The 19816-nt window shown below is 39.8% G+C and overlaps 1 protein-coding gene across 3 annotated transcripts in view; it reads left to right on the top strand.

The window, feature by feature from the left end:
* Nucleotides 1-19816, top strand: part of Col14a1 (collagen type XIV alpha 1 chain) — a 220025-nt gene that overhangs the window by 29528 nt on the left and 170681 nt on the right. For all 3 annotated transcript variants that reach the window (XM_055626634.1, XM_055626633.1, XM_055626635.1), the window contains exons 3-5: nucleotides 1540-1656; nucleotides 5428-5571; nucleotides 10291-10380. In XM_055626634.1, coding sequence (XP_055482609.1) covers nucleotides 1540-1656; nucleotides 5428-5571; nucleotides 10291-10380 — 351 coding nt within the window. The remainder of the gene's footprint in view (nucleotides 1-1539; nucleotides 1657-5427; nucleotides 5572-10290; nucleotides 10381-19816) is intronic.

Genomic DNA, 19816 nt, shown 5'->3' with positions numbered 1-19816 from the left:
TATATGTATATGTATATGTATATGTATATGTATATGTATATGTATATATATATATATATATATACACACACATATATTTTAACAACGATGCAGTGCATGTATTTCTTTTGGGTCAGAGACCATCTTTATATAGTCTGTGAACTTGAACACGGTTGTCAGCCACTGCTCTTTGGTTTGTTTATCCTAAAGTCAGGCTAGTAATGTATTTTTGTGAGGATTTACATGAGTTTTTAAACTTCATCATTAGCTACAGGGAGAAGACAGGAAATAAATTTTTATTGGCTACGGATTGTATTTCATTAATTAGTTTAAAGTTATGAATCTAGGCTTTGTAGAAAGTGTCAGGTTTTCTAAAGGTAAGAAAACTGGGTTTGGGAAGCCTGGTCACCTGGTTCAGGCTCTTCAGCTGATCAGTGACAGGGCTGGGCATCAAACTAATGCCCAAGCTAGAATAATGCCTCATGCCTTTTCAGAATGTTTGCTTCCTTCCCCAACACTGGTTCTAAAGTAAGACAACGAGGATGAGCACAAAGTAGGTAATGGGGTAATGGGTGATAGCATTTCTGCTAATGAATAACTTTATATATCACAAAGTAAAACTGTTCATGCTAAAGACTTTTTAAAAAAAATCCTGGGAACATTTAAGAGGGTTCTGAGGTGTATTCTGAAGTTTGTGGCTTACACAAAAGTAAAGAGATCTAAACACTTCCGTGAAATTTCACAAGAGCCAATGCTGTGGCCCGAATCATGACCATGTGCTACATACCTGACACATGCAAACCAGTTTCTCCTGGAGAGTAGATCCGAGATTAAAAAACACAGTCCTCTTGCATTCTTATTGGACCCTGAATTTCTTTATGATAACTGCCTCCAATGTTTTGTTTATTTATTTATTTATTGCTTGAAATGGTGTGTGCTCACATAGGAATGCAAGTGCCTGTCAAGGTCAAAAGGCGCCATCAGATCCCCTGGAATTGGAGTCACAAGTGATTGTGAGTCGCCTGACACAGGTTCTGGGGACTGAACTTGGGTCATACTCCGAGAGCAGGTTGAGAGTAGGTGCTGAGCCATGTCTCCAGCCCCTCTCAAATGTTTTAAGATGAATATTTTATTACCATCATATGCCTGAAATAGTTTCCTCAAATATTATATCAACAAAACCATTTGACTGCTGCAGTGGAAAACTTAGAATCATTTATGCAGTGGTCCCAGTAGAGAAGCTTTCATGTTCCAAGTAGGAAAATACATTTTGCAAAATGAAATCATTTTGCAAGACGGACTTCAGTTTCTAAAGGAGGTTTAGATATTGAGTTCTAACTCTACGTCTCAGGTCGATGCTGTTTGACAAATGGATGTCCCTTGAGAGAAAAGCATGTGCTTTCACATCTGTCCTATTATGGACACTGACTGACTCATTATTGGGGTTGTAGAAAGAACATTTTTCCAGGCTGATGACATCCTGTTTGTTTTGGTTATGCTAATGTGACTTTGCAATTTAAAGTGTTTTCATGTTTAGTCATTTTTGTTTTTCCTTTTCAGTGGCTCCACCCACAAGGTTAAGATATAACGTAATATCTCATGACAGTATACAGATTTCATGGAAAGCACCAAGAGGGAAGTTTGGTGGCTATAAACTGCTCGTGGCTCCAGCTTCAGGTAAGGGCAATCCGTCCACTATATTTTCTGGACCCTTTGGAGCTTTTTATATGTGGATGATTAAAAATATATGTAGTGGTGAATGCTGCTTTAGGATTGTGTGAAAGACTTGGGTTAGATTAATTTTTGAACTTGACAAATTCTTTTTTCATCAAGAAAATAATGATCCCCAAAGTGAGATTTGGCTCTTGGGCTCAAAAGTGATTGATTTTCCTTAGGCTAAAATTTTCAGAATATCAAAACCCTACCACCTATGTTTCAATATATAACAAGTACTTTTTAATCTATGGACACTGTAAAGATATAATACACCTGAGTGTACAATAGTTGTGTTTGTTTGAGTAAGTTATAATTAATCAACTGTTTACAATTACAATTAGAAATTAAACATCAAAATTATAAAGGTCAACTAGACATTGTGAAAATTAACTGCAATGAAAAAAACAAATTGAATAGATTTATTGATCATTACATAAAGGTGTGATATAAAATTATGGCTAAATTGTGGGTGAAGTTTTCATTCTCATGTTTTATATTTCTATTATACAGATAAATTGATCAAAGCAGGGCATGTAGAGGAATTGAATGGGTGTCATGGAGACACTGAGAATTAACACTGGATTTCTTGAGCTCTAATTCTACTTCTGTTACTCATAAGTCCTGAGATCCAGGTTGTTTAGCTTCTTGGTGCCTCAGTTTCTTATTCTGTAGAAAGCTTGAAACATCATCACCCTCCTCATGGAAGCTTTCTGACCTTGCACATGGTATTATGCACAAGCTTATTTGAAATACAGACTATGAGACTCCAGCCTCAAACTTCCGAATCAGTCAATGATTTGTAAAATGATCCCAAGATAATTCCTGTAGAATTCAAGTTTGAGAAGTACTGACTGTGAAAGCCAAAGGAACTAAACAACACACATACAGCTGTGCTGCCATAGAGTGATTGCTAAGGGACTATCACCACGGGAATGCTCTTCAGGATGTCTCTCAGCTCTCATCCTCTCATACAAACACATAATAACTAACTGCTAACAGCATGACCTCAGCGCAGCGCTTACTCTTCTTGTTGCTGTGGTAGAATGCTTGGCATACACAATTCAAGCGAGGAAAGATTTATTTTGGCCCCTGGTTTCAGAGATTGATTCCGTGGTTCCATTCTGGCAGTGGGCGGGTATGGCAGCGGAGAATTGTCTGCCTCACAACTGACCTGAAGCCAAATGGAGAAAGAGGGAGTGCTGCTGTTTAGCTGCTCTCTTTTTCTCCTTTTATTCTGACCTGGATTCCCAGCTCATAGAATGCCGCTGCCCATATTTAGTTTTTTTTCCTGCTCAGTTAATTGTCTACAGATACATCCACATAGATGTATCCACAGAGATGTGCCATGCCTATCTCATTTGTGATCTTGTCATCTTGACAATGAAGAGTAACCATGAAACACATCTAATACATGTTTTTATAAATCTAATCATAATGGGTGGTGAAGATGGGCATATATAGCAGGACTTCTTTCTGTTGAGGACCATTTCTCAACTGATTTAGTGCTCACAAATGCAAAACCTTATCCAGTATTTGACTTAGAGATCTCAAAAAAGAATAGGTAGATAAAACACTTAGCTTCTGACTCGGTCACTAAATTAAGTATTACAGTCCCAGTTACTAGCTTACGGAACTGGGGAATTCCTATGTCTGAGTCTTGAAAATATTTTCTTAGACACTGAATACTTTAATTTTCAGATTAGTTGTTAATTATACTCAATTATTAAGCACCCAACACACACAATTGAGGAATCACAGGTCTTAGAACTGACTCAAGTGCTTTGTGAACCAAACCTCAACATTATCTTCCAATTCCCTCTGAGACGGTGCCCTCAAAAGCTAGGTGCCTATGTCTACAGTGACAACAATTGTGAGTTAAATTATTTCTTAATAAATATTGGATTTACTTCATTCACTGTTCTTATGGCAGTGACCAAAGCCAATCAGTCCATTTTGTCATACTAGAATCTACATGTTTAACTACAGTAAATAAACAAGAATAATAAATACATGTAACTACAAAAAGTTCATGGACAATTTAGCACTGTGAGCTGTGGTCCAAGTCTTTTTATGACATTTTTTCCAAAGACTGTTCCACGATCTTCTGCAGGGTCCTAAAAGCAGTTACACAACAAAATGAGCTAATAGTCAAATAAATTTGGTAAATGCTGGTTAATACAGAGTTTAAAGCACTTATTTTATCACAGGAGTCTTAAAATATTAAATAAAGTAATACATTTGCCTTCTAGAGAGAGACTGTAATATACTGGGTTTTCTAAAATCCTCCTTTTTTTAAGCAAAGTATATATTACATGGTATCTATTTGTGTACTTTATAGTAGATGAGAGGTTTATGAGAGCTTACCTTTTCCTTTTTAAATGTATGTGTTTTTGCTGAAATGAACGCATATAGTGCCCATGCAATGCCAGAAGACAGCACTGGATCCCCCTGGACTGGAGGTACAGCCAGGCGTGAGCCAGGATGTGGGTGCTGGGAAGCAAATCCTGGTCCACTGGGAAAGTGGCCAGTGCTTAAAAGCACCAAGCCATTTCACCAGCCCCAGCAGAGAAGTCCTGAATGACGGGAGTTTACGAAACAAAAGTTAGCATCTTGACCACTTAAGAGGCTTTAGTAAGAAAAACTCAGTTTTGTCCTTTAGTGGCAGGCAGCATGGAGAATAACAAGGAGGATTTCAGATCTACATATGAATTTTATTGGAATAAAATTAAAATTAACTATAATATACTACATTTGATTAATTTATACCTCTCTGAGGGTTGTCACAGGGACAGAAGTCATGAATTAATTTCTCTTTTCATTCAGACTCTTAATCACTGCCACAAATTATAGAAAAAAAAGATGCTTTTGAAGTTTTGCATAAATATGCAGCATTTAACCAAAAGCATTTCGAGAAAGCTTTAGATGTCAGTCTAATTTGATGGTGGTTTCACAATTTTTTTTTAAAATTAAACCAAACTGACTTTTAAGCAGCCAGGCAATGAGTTATTTATTCAGCACCATGAGGTAGCAGTGGCCAGACTTCAGATAATTCAGTCGCTTATGTTTCAAGGATGCTTTGGATTACATTAGGGAACAGAAAAAAACAAAGCCAGCGTGGCTTCTGTCAGCTCCTGTGCCCCACTGCACTTTCAAGAGGCAATCTTTTCTTTGACGACTGGATCTGATGTTGAGAATCTGCTTTCTAATCTTGTAGTATGGCTTCCGTTAGATAATAAATGCGATAGAGTGCTATGATGAAAGTCTTTTTTATTTTTTTAACATTCCAGAAGTGCTTTTTTCTTTTTTTGAGACAGGGTTTCTCTGTGTTGCCTTGGCTGTCCTGGACTTGATTTGTGGACCAGGCTGTCCTCGAAATCACAGAGATCCTCCTGCCTCTTGCCTCACTGAGTACTCAGATTAAAGGCATGGGCCACCGCACCCAGCGATGAAAATCTTTTATGATTTTATGACTAACGTGGGCAGCCATTTGTCACCTAAAAGAATACGCTAAACACAACAATGAATGTTACATTATAGTTAGGCTCTATGCACACATGTATTAGGTATGTGTATTTCAATTGTTGTTACCATCTGAAATATATTGTGTTGTGCATTGCAAATATATACAACCAAAATAAAAAGTAACTAATGTCTTTGCTTCTTAAAAGTCTTGATTCAGTGCATGCAGCTACTTCTAGCTTAGGATGAACTCATCTTTCTGTTTTATTACAGGGGGAAAAACCAACCAGTTAAACCTCCAGAACACTGCAACAAAAGCAATTATTCAAGGCCTTCTGCCAGAGCAGAATTACACAGTTCAACTGATTGCCTACAATAAAGACAAAGAAAGCAAGCCTGCTCAAGGCCAGTTCAGAAGTATGTATCGACAGTCTTTAAGTACTACCTGGGGCTCTGGGCTTAAACTACTAGATGTATGAGGGAGGCTTTTGAGATAAAGTATTTTCTTTTTGACTTCTGAACAAAGACATTTGGTGAATCTACCTGAAAGTACAGAAGACATGTTGAGATCTCCCATTGCCCAGAAGCTATTATGAGATCTTTAGGTTTTAGTATAAGTCAGTCCTGCCTCTGTCTGCACCCCAGTTTTCTGCCTACTAAATTTGGACGTACTGGAAATAACGTCTCATAAGGTCTGTGAGAAAAAGGAAATGAGAGGAGGCGCTGCAGTTCGTTTCACTTGTGTTAAAGCCTTGTGCTTGAGACTTTCAAGAATTGGTCTGAGAATCAGCGGAAACCCTAGGGCCCGGAAAAGCTTTCCCGGTAGCTGCTAACTCAAGGGAAACATAGGAAAGCCACTTGTTTCCCTCTTGTTTCTTGAAAGGCTGCCAGCCTTTCAGGGCTTTCTTTCCCCAATTTCTCTGATGTTCTTGCTTCCTATAGGATTTAGCCTCGTCTCTCCTGCCTTGAAAACTTCATGGTGATCACGACAAAAGACTTGTCAGACTTTTTGAATACCACCTTTTTCTTTCTTTCTTTTTTTTTTTACTTTTTTATTTTTATCTATTTTTTTTATTTATTGCAATTTATTCACTTTGTATCCCAGTTGTAGCTCCCTCCCTCATCCCTTCCAAATCCCTCTCTTCCTCCCTCTTCTCCTTCCATGCCCCTCCCCAAGTCCACTGATAGGGGAGGTCTTCCTCCTCTTCCATCTGACCCTAGCCTATCAGGTCTCATCAGAACTGGCTGCATTGTCCTCCTCTGTGGCTTTTTTTTTTTTTTTTTTTTTTTTGGGAACAGAGAGAAGCCCTTGTGGTGGTGAATTTATTACTGTGATACCACTTTGTCGTGGTGCCTTTGCCTTCACTGCTCCTTTCCACACCCCTCCCCTCTCCTCCATTCCCCTCCCCCCCCCTTGTTTTCTTTTTGTTTTGAGGCAAGGTCTTGCTTTGTATTTCAGCCCCGGCTGGAACCTACTCTGTAGCCCTGGAACTTGTGAGCCTCCTGCTCTTTTGTTCCCAATCCTGGGATCACAGATGTGCACCGCCACACTTGGCATGACAATTTCTAACTGACTTTCTAATTGATTTTTTCCTGCATGAAGGTAGCAACATTCATTACATTTTCTGTGTGAACTTGTGGACCAACTTCCAATGGTACTTATTTTTCAAAATTCAAGTGTAAACTGGTGCTGTGGTCTGTTTTAGAACACTTCCAAGCCATCAACTTTTCTCTTTGCAAGTATGTTCCATTGGCTTGAATCACCCTGACCATCTTAACAGTGACACATGATGTTCCCTGTCCAGGAACAGATCTGCAGATTGCCACGTCTGAATATTCTCATTAGTTTCCAGATTTCTTTATACCCCTAGCATTTCTCAATTTCAAAATTTTCCTCATATTAAACTGACAGATGCATTTTATTTTAGAAAATGTAAGTGACCTGGGTCACAGGCCAAGTATGGGTGGGGTGAAAGATGTAGACTTGGAAATAATCCATAAAGGATGAGATTTTAAACTGTTGGATGATAAAATTATAGGCAGAGTATTCAGAGATGCAAGGCAGCTTTAGTGTAAGATCATGTTTCAGGAATGGAAAGAGAAAAAGAATCCAAAGACGAGAGTATAAAAGACAAGGTAGTGGAATAGGAAAAAATATGATTATATCTTTGCAAAAACTAAGAACAAAGAATTTTAAGGAGTCAGGATGGTGATTAAGAAATAAAAAAGGGGTGTAAAGATGGATATAAAAGTTAGATTATTGAATTTGGTAAGGTTTTAATTTTAATCTTTTAATTTTAATTATTAAGTGTAGCTCAGAATTAAATCTCTTGGAATCAGAAAGATGAGGTTTTTAAAGACAGCCTTACTATAAGTGAGGTGATAAGCTCTGAGCAGATGACAAGTCTTGGACCTTTCAGCAAAGGCATAAAAGCCAGTAAGAAGGAAGAGGATGGATGCTACAGAGATCAGGGCAGATGGCAAGGATGGATGGAGAGGTCATCATCTCTGTTCCACGCTTGACCTACCAATACATTTGCCCGTTTCTTTCAAGCACATGAAATAATGAAATGACACATCTTTTTTAGGTTTATTTTTTATTAATTAGAGTTTATTCACTTTGTCTCTCAGCTGTAGCCCCCTCTCTCTTTCCTCCCAACCCCACTCTTCCTCCCTCATCCCCTCCCATGTCTTTCCCCAAGTCCACAGATAAGGGAGGTCCTCCTTCCCTTCCATCTGATCCTAGCCTATCAGGTCTCATCAGGACTGGCTTAATTGTCTTCCTCTGTGGCCCAGTAGGGCTTCTTCCCCCTCATTGGGGGGGGGTGATCAAAGAGCCAGCCACTGAGTTCATGTCAGAGACAGTCCCTGTTCTTCTTACTAGGGTACCCACTTAAACACTGAGTTGCCATGGGCTACATCTGTGCAGGGGTTCTAGGTTATCTCCATGCATGTTCCTTGGTTGGAGTATCGGTTTCAGAAAAGACCCCTGGGCCCAGCTTTCTTGGTTCTGTTGCTCTCCTTGTGGAGTTCCTGTCTCCTCCAGGTCTTTCTATCTTCCCTTCTTTCATAAGATTCCTTGCACTCTGCTCAAAGTTTGGCTATGATTTTCAGCATCTGCTTTGATACCCTGATGGGTAGATTCTTTCAGAGGCCCTCTGTGGTAGGCTCCTGTCCTGTTTCCTGTTTTCCCCCTCTTCCAATGTCTATCCTGTTTGCCTTTCTGAATGAGGGACCCTCTTACCCAGGGTCCTCCTTCTTGCTTAGCTTCTTTAGGTGTATAGATTTTAGTATGCTTATCCTATATTATATGTCTAATATCCACTTATAAGTGAGTATATACCCTGTGTGTCTTTCTGCTTCTGGGATAGCTCAATCAGGATGATCTTTTCTAGTTCCCACAATTTGCCTGCAAATTTCATGATTTTCTTGTTTTTAATTGCTGAGTAGTATTCCATTGTGTAAATGTACCACAATTTCTGAATCCATTCCTTTATTGAGGGACATCTGGGTTGTTTCCAGATTCTGGCTATTATGAATAAAGCTGCTGTGAACATGGTTGAGCAAATGTCCTTGTTGCATACTTGATCATCTTTTGGATCTATGCCTAGGAGTAGTATAGCTGGATCTTGAGGAAATGCTATTCCTAATCTTCTGAGAAAGCACCAGATTGCTTTCCAAAGTGGTTGTACAAATTTACATTCCCAAAAGCAATGGAGGAAGGTTCTCCTTTCTCCATATCCTCTCCAGCATGTATTGTCATTTGAGTTTTTGATCTTAGCCATTCTGATTGGTGTAAGGCTAAATCTCAGGGTCATTTCAACTTGCATGTCTCTGATGACTAAGGATGTTGAACATTTTTTAAGTATTTAAGTATTTCTCTGCCATTCGATATTCCTCTATTGAGAACTTCCTGTTTAGCTCTGCACCACATGTTTTAATTGGATTATTTGATTTGTTGCTTTTTAACTTGTTGAGTTCTTGATATATTCTGGATATTAGCCCTCTGTCAGATATAGAGTTGGTGAAGATCCTTTTCCAGTTTGTAGGCTGTAAATTACACATCTTTATATTGGCTCTTTTTTCTCCCTCATTTTCATAGTGTATTTTACATGAACAGACAAATATCACATTTGGTGAAGGCCTTGAAATTTTAGGACAATTTTCGCAGCCAAGCAATAGCAGGCAGGCCGCTGTGGAGTGTATAGCGCAATATCTCAGGTGGCCATGAGAGTACCAAAAGAGTAGGGGTAATTGATAGCCTCTGAATATTGCCTCATTAAAGTGACAAACACTGCCACCTGAACATCAAAACTACTTTTGTCACTTTTATTAGTAAAGATTCATTATACATAATTGGGTTTCATTACGACTTTCATGTATGTTCATAATTTTGATCATATTCACCCCCATCCCCCACCCCGGCTACCTTCTAATGTCCCTTCTCATTCCCACAGCTTCCCTTCCTTATCCTTACTAGACGTCTCCCGCTTTGATGTCTTCTTTCACTTTTCTTTTTTATTTGATCACCCAGTGGGTTTCATTAGGGTTGCCTACAAGATCATGGGTGAGAGGTCCTTTAGAGGCACATGGTCACCTTGCCAGTGGGGTATAACTGTGAATTAATTATTAGAGAAACTTTTTTTTTAAGTTTTGGAGGAAAATTATGGGGCCTTATGCCTTCTATTGAAGATATAGCAATTACAAATAAGAATATCTACAGTTTCCATCTTTCTAAAATGGGCGCCAAATTCATATATTGAGTCCAGAGACATGAGGCTAAGGAAACACTTACTCATTTTATGAGCATCTTGGTCTTTCATTCTTTTGTGTACAGGGATGGGATAAATTATGCCAATTTTACAGCTGTTTTGAAGTATTAAATTTATTTGATGTATTTGTCCACAGTGCACACTTGACCTAAGACTTAAATACTTTTCATACTTTTTGGCAAGGTTGAAGAAAATAACAGGTCTAATATTTGGAGAGGAGTTTGTACCATGATACTAATGTCTGTCAGTGCTTTCTGGTTTTGCAAGGATTTTGGTTAAACACATTGAATATACTAAATATATATATATATTTAAAACATTAAAACATTAATACCACATGTTCCCATCTTTCCTTTTCTTCTAGTTAAAGATTTAGAGAAAAGAAAGGATCCAACAAAACCCAGAGCCAAGGTTGTGGACAAAGGAAATGGAAGTAAACCAACTTCACCAGAAGGTCAGATATTTATGTGTTTAACTCACTTCGGATGTGGCCGGCTTAGTTGTGAAGACCGTAAATACATCATTGTTTGGGCCATCACCAGAGACAGGCAGTCTGTTATGAAAATCGCCATTAGCTCTTTTCTCCCCACCTTCATTGCTGTGAACATTTTGGTGGGTGGGTGGGTTGGATCTTGCATTCACCTTTCTACGACTAAACAAGCACACACACAAAACCTGTCCTGTCATATTCCTTGCTGGATTTGTTGCTTCTTTACTCTAGGACGTCCCCTTGTGGGACGAGTCCATGGTAAACTGCCTGTTACACTTTGTTTTCATTTGTCCCTCTCCTCCATTGTGCTATGTATTTTTAAAACTATCCAAGCACTGCCCATGGCTGTATCCCATATTTTGGCATGTAGCACTAATATTTTATAATTTCTACTAGGTTGTCTTCTTTAATCCATGACTTACTTAAAATAAGTCATTGATTTTAAAGATGTGGTGCTCTTAAACACATTCATGTGTTATTAGTGTCTGACTTTATTGCACTGTGTTCAGAGAACGTGGTATGTTTTTAAAAATTTTTGAGATATTTTATTACTTAAATGCGGCCAATGGTTAGATTCATTCCACATGTCCTTGAGAAAAAATGTGTTTTAATTTCCCTCACTAATGTTTGTCCACTTGTATTTGAAACTGGTGATTTTAAATACTTGTAATGCTGGTGACAATTACAATGAGAGTTATATTTTCTACGGAGATTTTACTTTTCTTATTTATAAGGATTCCTTTTATTACTAGTCATTCAGTATTTGTTTCAAAGCCTAAGTGTCTCAAATAAATTCAGTTGTACCTTCTTTATTGGGTACAGTATTCACAAAACAACCCATTCTTTCTTGTACAATTCTTACTGTATTTGTGTCCCTGGGAGTATAGAGACTAATCTTATGGGGAAGGCTGAGTGGCATTTAAATATTCTATCTTAAAATTGCTATATTTATTTATAACTGTGTTTGCTTAAGTTTGCTGAAATTACTGATAATTTCTTTGCTTTGTGTTACTTCACATTTTTCATATTCTTCCTCCTCCATTTATGGTTTCTGTTTTTTATATCTACTTTACCTTTCTACTGGCCTGGAAATATTCATTATTTTTTTATTTCTTTGATATGATTGTATTAATATTTGACATACACATGAATCTTAACAAAGTCTACAAGTAATTGATAGCTTTAGCATAGCTCAACAGTCCTTATAATGCTTTCAGGGTATCACACTGTTTTCTGTCTCTCAATTGTTGTCTCCTACTCTGTTTTTGTTATATCTTGTATCTCATGCCGATTTCACATAGCCCATTTAAGCCTGCTTATTTATGTTTATAACTTCCCAGTGAGCCATATGACTCTCAGTATCCTACATTCGTCTGTTTACATATGTAGCCATAGAAATCATTTTAGAATTACTCACCTGTACATATTGCAAAATAGACAGAGTAGACACATGGCTTGTTAACTAAAGTCTGATACTTGCTTTTGGTGTATGGTATAGAAATATAGGTTCAAAAATATCTGAGAACCAGGCTAGATTTCACAGGTTGGTAATTCCAGATACTTTGGAAGCTGAGGCAGAAGGATTGCAGGCTCAAGACTTGGCTGGGCAGGAATAGAAGCAAGCCTGGGTTACTTATTGAGACACTGTCTCAAAGTAAAGAGAAAAAAAAAATGGGGGTCAGAAAAGCTCAGCGGCTGAGTGCTTGCCTAGGATGCTGCAAAGCTTGGGTTAGCTCTTTCCTTCACCATTCACTATGTTTTGTCATTCATTTTTAGTATAGGTAACTTGAGTTTGCCGACTACTGATGGGCTTGCAAAAGGCAAAAGTTAAGTAAAGGCCTATAGAAAAGTAGCTTTCTTTCCAGCTTTACTCATCCTAAGAACCAAAGTTTTTCTTTCTCTTTGTCTTTATTGGGAATGGGGTGGGGTAGTGCTGGGAATTGAGCCCACCCAGGACCTTGAGCATGCTGGTATATATTCTACTAAGTGACATCCTCAATTCCAAGTCCATCAGTTTCTGACTTACATGCTTCTGTTTAATTTTGTAAAAGCGCATTTGTTAGCATTTTAATGTGCTATTTTTTCAAGTTCTCAGTTAATATTTGAATGAGCATTCTTTACCTGTTTACCATTAGAGAGTATTTGAGATAAAAATCTAAGGTTTCATGTGGCTTCAGAAATTATTAGTTCTATATTACTAAATAGTTCTACCTTCTCTATTCTTTGCCTCAATACACATTCCTTTTACCCTTCCAAAACCCAGGACTGAGTGACATGAATGAAAAACAAAGAAAAAAAGATTATGGTGATCCTGGCATACGTTCTAAGAAACACTGAAAGCAGTTGAGGATTGTACAGTTCACAGTGCATTCCTGGTAGATATATGCATGACGGACTTCCCTGCAGCCACTGTCAGGCAGATTTACTGTAGTGGTCAGGATCTAGGTGGGGGCTCGGACTCATAGGAGACTTGAAGGAGAAAGGGTGGGATTGTTTTCAAGTGAGGTGCGTGAAGGTCCTGTAAGGCCTTTATGAAGACACGGATTATATGAGTGAATTGTCTTATGAATTTCAGCTACCTGGGGAATGGATGCCAGAGACCCTAGAGGTCCCGGTGCTTCAGGGAGGCAGAGGCAGAAGGAGACAAAAGTCTGAGGCCACCTTAGGTTACATAGTGAGTTCCGGGTCAGCCTGAGCCATGGGGAGAAAAAAAAAGTGGGGCTTAGCGAGAGGAAACAGAAAGTAGGTTCTAACATCATGGGCCAGATTAGCAGAAGCTCCTAACTGCTCCAAGTCCCTCCCAAGACTTAGCATAAGCCCCTTCCAGGATGAGCTAGTCCCATGATTCCCATTGAACTATGTTATTCTTTGTTCTCCCTACAATGTATAATCTTCTGCTATGAGCATCTACACTGAGAGTAGCTCAGATACAATCAGTAAATAAAAATTTTAGCTGAAATGCAAAAAACTAAGATGTTTAGTTGAAATGTCTGTGCTGTGAAACAGTTACTTGTTTGTTTTTTTTTTTTTTAATGTACTGTACATGTTTCTTCAATACTCAAAAACCAGCTTGCAAACGAAAGTGGTGTTTGCCTTTGAACACAGCATTTGCACATTGACATGAACGGCTATTTTCCCATGGCTGTCCAAACAGCTTTCTCTAGTTATTTTTGGCATTTTGCATAGGAACGCAGAACCAGATTGGAAAAGATTATGGGCCAGATAGGAAAAGAAGCATAAGGTTTCTTTCTTTTGTGCTAGTGTTTTTTTTTTCAATTGAGGCCATCAAGCCTCTCTTTTCCTATCCATGTACTAATGGGGCTTGACCATCCTTAGCTTCTGAGATCAGGTGTAATCAGGAACTTTCACATGGTATCGCCTTGGACAACCTTTTAGTCCCCCCTTCTTTTTATTTTTATGTTCTCTATACTAAGAAGAGAAGGGATGAAACTAGAACTCCCATTTTTCTTTTCTCTTTAAATTTTTATTATTTTTTTCTCCATACAATAGAGCTCTGATTTTCTAAGGAAAAACAAAACAAAACAAACAAACAAACAAACAAACAAAAAAAAAAAAACCAAAAACCTAAAATAGATAAGCTTGTTATTCTTTCCAAAATAGCAATAGGCTAAGCCCAGTCCTCTGCTATTTTTGAAATAATGTTTTATTGGGCACAGCTCTGCTCACTCCACAGCTCTGCTCACTCCTGACATTGTCTATGGCGACTCTCCCACAGCGTCAGAGTTGGAGCCGTTCAGGGGGATCATAATGGCCAACAGAGACTCTAGTATTTCCTGTCTTGACCTCTTCAGAATACAGTTGTTGATTCCTGCTTTGGAGTGTTTAAAGCTTTCACATGTTTTTGGCACTAAATCCCTCATTAAGTTGGTTCCCTTTCTGAGTACATTTGGTTTGTTCTGTTATTTCCAATCAGAACTGCTTAGGATATAATCTCATTTATGCATCTTCAAAAGATTCCTTTTCTTATGTGCCCACATTTGTGTATACACACACACACACACACACACACACACACACACACACATACACACACACACACAAATCTAAAACATGAGAACTGAGCTAGCTGTGAAGAGTGAATAAATTACTGTAAGTTAAGTACTTAGAACACAGTGAATGCTATTTAAGCATTTATTATTAATATTAGAATACTGCAAACTGAGCATAGTGGTGCAAGCCTCCAATCTCAGCACACAGCTGAGGTGGGAGGATGAATTTGAGGCCAGCCTGGGCTGCATCGTACCAGGGCAACCTGGGCTACATCTTGTTTAAAACAAACAAGCAAAGAAATAAAGAAACGAACAAACACAATAATAAAATAAAAATACCTTCCAAATACTAGAAAGTGTACTTATAAGTCAGTCTCTCTCTCTCTCTCCCCCCCTTTCTTTCTTTTCTCTTTCCTTCTCTGCAAAGTTTCATACATTTTATGCTAGTCTCAAACTTGCTATGTAACTGAGGCTGGCCTTGAACTCCAGACCTTCCTGACTCTACTTCTCCAGTGGTGGGATGGTACGTGTTTGTCATCATACTTGGCTGAGAGGCCTGTCTTTTATGTTTGATAGAGACTGCACAGATGAGATTTGATATTTATCCCCTCGTACTGAGTTAGCTATTGGGTATTAGCTGAAGTTCATGTTTGGCAGATGTCTAGCCTCATGCAGCTCTCTCAGTCCAGTGCAGCTCAACGCAGGTATCCAATGGCTTCTCTAGATGGGCAGTCAGCTCCGAATTACTCATGCTAATTACGTTAGGATGCAGCCAGGCGTTATGATGGTTCTCAAGGCATATTTTCACATGTTAACATCACTTTTGACACTTTTATGGTTCTTAACTCATAACTGAGAGACGGATTTAAAAAATTATCACCTTTTCCTTTAGTGTTCCAAAAGCTTACACATGCCAAAATCAAGACTGTAGATTCATCTTGGAAACAGTGAGAATATTTGGGACTTAAACTTCAGCTAGACAGGGGTCAAAAGGTCAGTTAGAACCCAGGAATATAGGCAGTTTTTCAGGTAAACACTGGCTAAATCCTTACTCAGTTCCTATAAGTGAGGAGAAGGTGGGCACTGAGGTTTAGATGTTGTCTGGATTAGGGTGTCCATTGCTGTTGAAGAGACCAGGACCACAGCAACTCTTTTTTAAAATTAATTAATTCAATTTACCTCTCGGTCATAGGCGCCTCCCTCCTGTCCTCCCAGTCCCACCCTCCCTCCCCCATCCCCTCTCCCCTATTCCTCAGAACAGGGGAGCCCACTCCAGCTCATCTAGTCACATGAGGACTGACTTTGTCTTCCTCCCATGTGGCCTGGCAGGGAAGCCCCATCAGGGATTTAGTTCTTTTCGAAGCTGTCTGAAGAGGAGTTGTAATGGTTTGCTCCATTCATATGCTCCTGAGCAAGGGAACACAAGAACCTGATTGGCCATGTCAGGACATACAGAGATTGGATCAGGATTAACTGAACAGGAGATACAGATGGAGCTCAGTGGGTAGAACGTTGGCCTAGCATGCCCAAAGCTGGGGGTTCAGTCCCTAGCACCTCACAAAACTGGGCAGGCATGGGAATCATGTCTGTAACCCCAACACTTCAGAGATAGGCAACAGAGCTCAAGGCTCCTTATCTATATAAAGAGTTCACGGCCAGACTCTGCTGCACGACACCTATCTAAAAAAACAAAGACAAAAACAACTAACTGAGCTGGGTAGCAGTGGTGTACACCTGTAATCCCAACACCCAGGGGGCAGAGCCAAGCGGATCTCTGAGTTTGAGGCCATCCTGGTCTACAGAGCAAGTTCCAGGACAGTTACACAGAGAAACCCTGTCTCAAACAAAACAAAACAACCAACCAAACAATTAGAAAGGAAAAACAACAACAACAAACAACAAAAAACAAACTGAAATTAATGGCCTCAGAATGGAACTGGGAAACACACACTCACACACACACAAGATACACACACATACACACACACGCGCATGCCCACAGACACAGAATTTCACTGCAGAAGTTGTATTTCATGGTTGTCTGGATTTTGTCATAACTGTGCCCCTTCCCGTGAACTGTTTCTTTCACTGTCTCATTACTCTTCCTTGCTGTGACCAAATGCTTGGCAAGAAAAAAACTTAAAGCTTTATCATGGTTTGTGGGGATACAGTCCATCGTGTGGGGATGGCACAGTGGCAAATGGAATTACGGCAGTGTGAGTGTGCCATAGCTGATTTCTCACATCATGCTGGATCTGGAAACAGAGACAGGATAGAAAGCAAGACCAAACTATGGTCCCCCAAATGCATTCCCAGTGACTCACTTCCTCCATTGCCTCTCTGCTTCCAAAAGTCCCTGCAACCTCCCAAACCAGCACCACTCGCTGGGAACCAAACAGTCAAAGTCAAGCCAGCCTGTGGGGGACATTGCACATGGAAACTGTAACAGTCTTGGCCTGAAAGAACCAGAGATTAAAAAAAGATGTAAACTCATACAAGGTATAATTTGTCCATTTAGATCCGCTTTGCTTTGAGTTTCCCTGGCTTCAGGAGAGTGGAGTTCTCTTTGTAAAACAGTGGTTTAGCACATGCATCTTCAGTGGGAGTGAGGCAGTCTTCAAAGGGGCAAAATTGTTTCTTGAGGAAGAGACTTTAACAGTTTTTTATTCCTTTTATGTTCAGAGCTTAGATACACATAAGAATACAAACAGACATACAGTACATGACATCAACATTTCTTGAGGAGGCAACTAAACAAAAACATGTCTGAAAAGTCTTCTTACGGGAAAATAGCTTTAAAAGGTTGGGATCTCCACAAGGACAAAATATATCAGGGCACGGGGGCCCTCTATGAGACTGTTTCTCCAACCTAGGATCATGTATGGATATAACCAGAACCCCTGCTTGGATGTAGCCCATGGTAGCTCAGTATCCAGGTCAGTTTCCCTTGTAAGGGGAACAGGAACTATTTCTGACATGAACTCAATGACTGGCTCCTTTCCCCCTGCCCCGCCCCCGAAGGAGGAACAGTCTTGCTAGGCCACAGAGGAGGACATGGCAGCCAGTTCTGAAGATACCTGATAAGCTAGGGTCAGATGGAAGGGGAGGAGGACCTCCCCTAGCAATGGACTTGGAAAGGGGCAGGGAGGAGATGAGGGAGGGAGGGTAGGATTGGGAGGGAATGAGAGAGGGGGCTACAGCTGGGATACAAAGTAAATAACCTGTGAATAATATAAACAAAAATAAAAATTAGTAATAATAATAAAAAAGGTTGGGAGACACAGACCAATAGCAGCAAATGTTCAAAGGAAAGGCTCTTTTTTGTTTCAGCCTCTTTTGCCTCTTGTTTGCTTGCTGTGCCTTCCAAAGCATGCTGTTGAAACATGGAGCAACCCCACAGCTAGAGGGTCAAGCACAAGGCAGTAAACGTTTTTTACACTTCCTGGAGTTGGAGACTCCAGGCTTGGTCAGACATCAGAAGACCAGCAGCTTTTCAGCCTGAATTCTAGGAGAATAAACAGAAGCTTTATTGCATGGGTAATTTTCTTCTCAATTGTTTTTTCTTTCTCACCGCTTTTGTTATCGGTGCCCTTATGGATTAGACAGCATGCAAGGTTTGGGGCCAAGCAGTCCTTGAAATACCATCTTCCTCTGCTTCCTGTGCAGTCTTGGGCAGACCAATCTTCTAACCTACAACTTCCTTGTTTTACAAGCAAGCACAATACTTACTATTAGCATGTAGGACTGCAGATGCGGCTGGTATTATCCTGTCTGTCACAGCAGGTTCATATCAGGCTCTGAAGAGAGCTGTGTTTCTAGTCCTGTCCAGTGCATGTGTGTTCTTTTTCAAAAGAAAGTATAGTCATCCCTCAGTATCCATGAAGACAGACTCTAAAAGCCTTTACAAGTACCCAAACTTGAGGGTGCTAAAGTCCCTTAAATAAATAAATTTTAAAAAATTATTTTAATATAGGTGTGTCATACCCATATCTTCCCATGTGCTTCAAATCATCTCTGGGTTACTCACAGTACCTAATGGACTAATAGAAATAATTGTTAAACTGGATATCAAAGAAAAAAGAAGACAGTTGTGTATGTTCAGTACAGATACAATTTCTAAAATGCTTTGACTTCATAGTTGGTTAAATCTGTAGCTGTGGATCCGTGTCTTTAGAAGGCTGAGCAGATCACCAACACTGATTGCATTAGTGTCTCGTGTCTCTCAGAGAACTATCAACAGATAGTTTGGCTTGTTTTAGACTTACAGAAGGAAGTTCTGAATCCCTAGAAGAAGACTGAGAGAGGCCACATTTACGAAAAGATCTTTAAATACAGCAGAAGGAAAAAATTCTGTTTCCTTCCCCCATCTGTGCTAGGAATTATTGGTTGTACATTAAGGCTTTGAAAAAAAAGGAGCCAAGATCAGCCATTCAGGAAGTAATTACTGAGCCTCCATGAATGTATGCTACTCCTCAACTGTTCCTTGGATGGAGGCTAATGCACCAAGAGGAGAAGGGGGCTGGATTCTCCTAGTGTTAGACCTACAGTTTCCTCCTTCCTCCTCTACTGCCCTTGATAATGCAACACGGTTTGGACACCTTCTTTTTCTTGACCTCCAGTAAAAGCTATTATTCTCTTTCTTTCTTTCATTTATTTATTTATTTTTATTTTTTTATATTAATTACAGTTTATTCACTTTGCATCCCAGCTGTAGCCCTCTCTCTCATTCCCTCCCAATCCCATCCTCCCTCTCTCATCTCCTCCCTGCCCCTCTCTAAGCCCACTGATAGGGGAGGTCCTCCTCCCCTTCCATCTGACCCTAGTTTATCAGGTCTCATCAGGACTAGCTGCAATGGCCTCCTCTGTGGCCTAGTAAGGCTGCTCCTCCCTAGGGGAAGGGGGAGGCCAAAGAGCTAACCACTGAGTTCATGTCAGAGACAGTCCCTGTTCCCCGTACTAGGGAAACCCACTTGGATGCTAAACTGCCATGGCTATATCTGAGCAGGGGTTCTAGGTTATATCTATGCATGGTTCTCAGCTGGAGAACCAGTCTCAGAAAAGATCCTGTGCCCAGCTATATTTGGTCCTTGTGGTGCTCCTGTCCTCTCCAGATGTTACTAACTGCCCCTTCTTTCATATGATTCCCTGCACTCTGCCCAAGGTTTCGTTATGAGTCTCAGCATCTGCTAGGTAGAGTCTTTCAGTGGCCCTCTATGGTAGGCTCCTGTCCTGTTTCTTGTTTTTGCCTACTTTCAATGTCCATCACATTTGTCTTTCTAAGTGAGGGTTGATCATCTTATCTCAGGACCTCCTTCTTGTTTAGCTTCTTTAGGTGTACATTTTCAACTGGCAAATTCTTGCAGTAGTAAGCATTCCAAGCTCCATCCACA

This window comes from Psammomys obesus, unplaced genomic scaffold (assembly GCF_907164565.1).
Source record: "Psammomys obesus unplaced genomic scaffold, mPsaObe1.curated_primary_1811, whole genome shotgun sequence".
Classification (NCBI taxonomy): domain Eukaryota; kingdom Metazoa; phylum Chordata; class Mammalia; order Rodentia; family Muridae; genus Psammomys; species Psammomys obesus.
The sequence above is the reverse complement of the archived record's forward strand: the minus strand, read 5'-3'. Positions and strand labels throughout refer to the sequence as shown.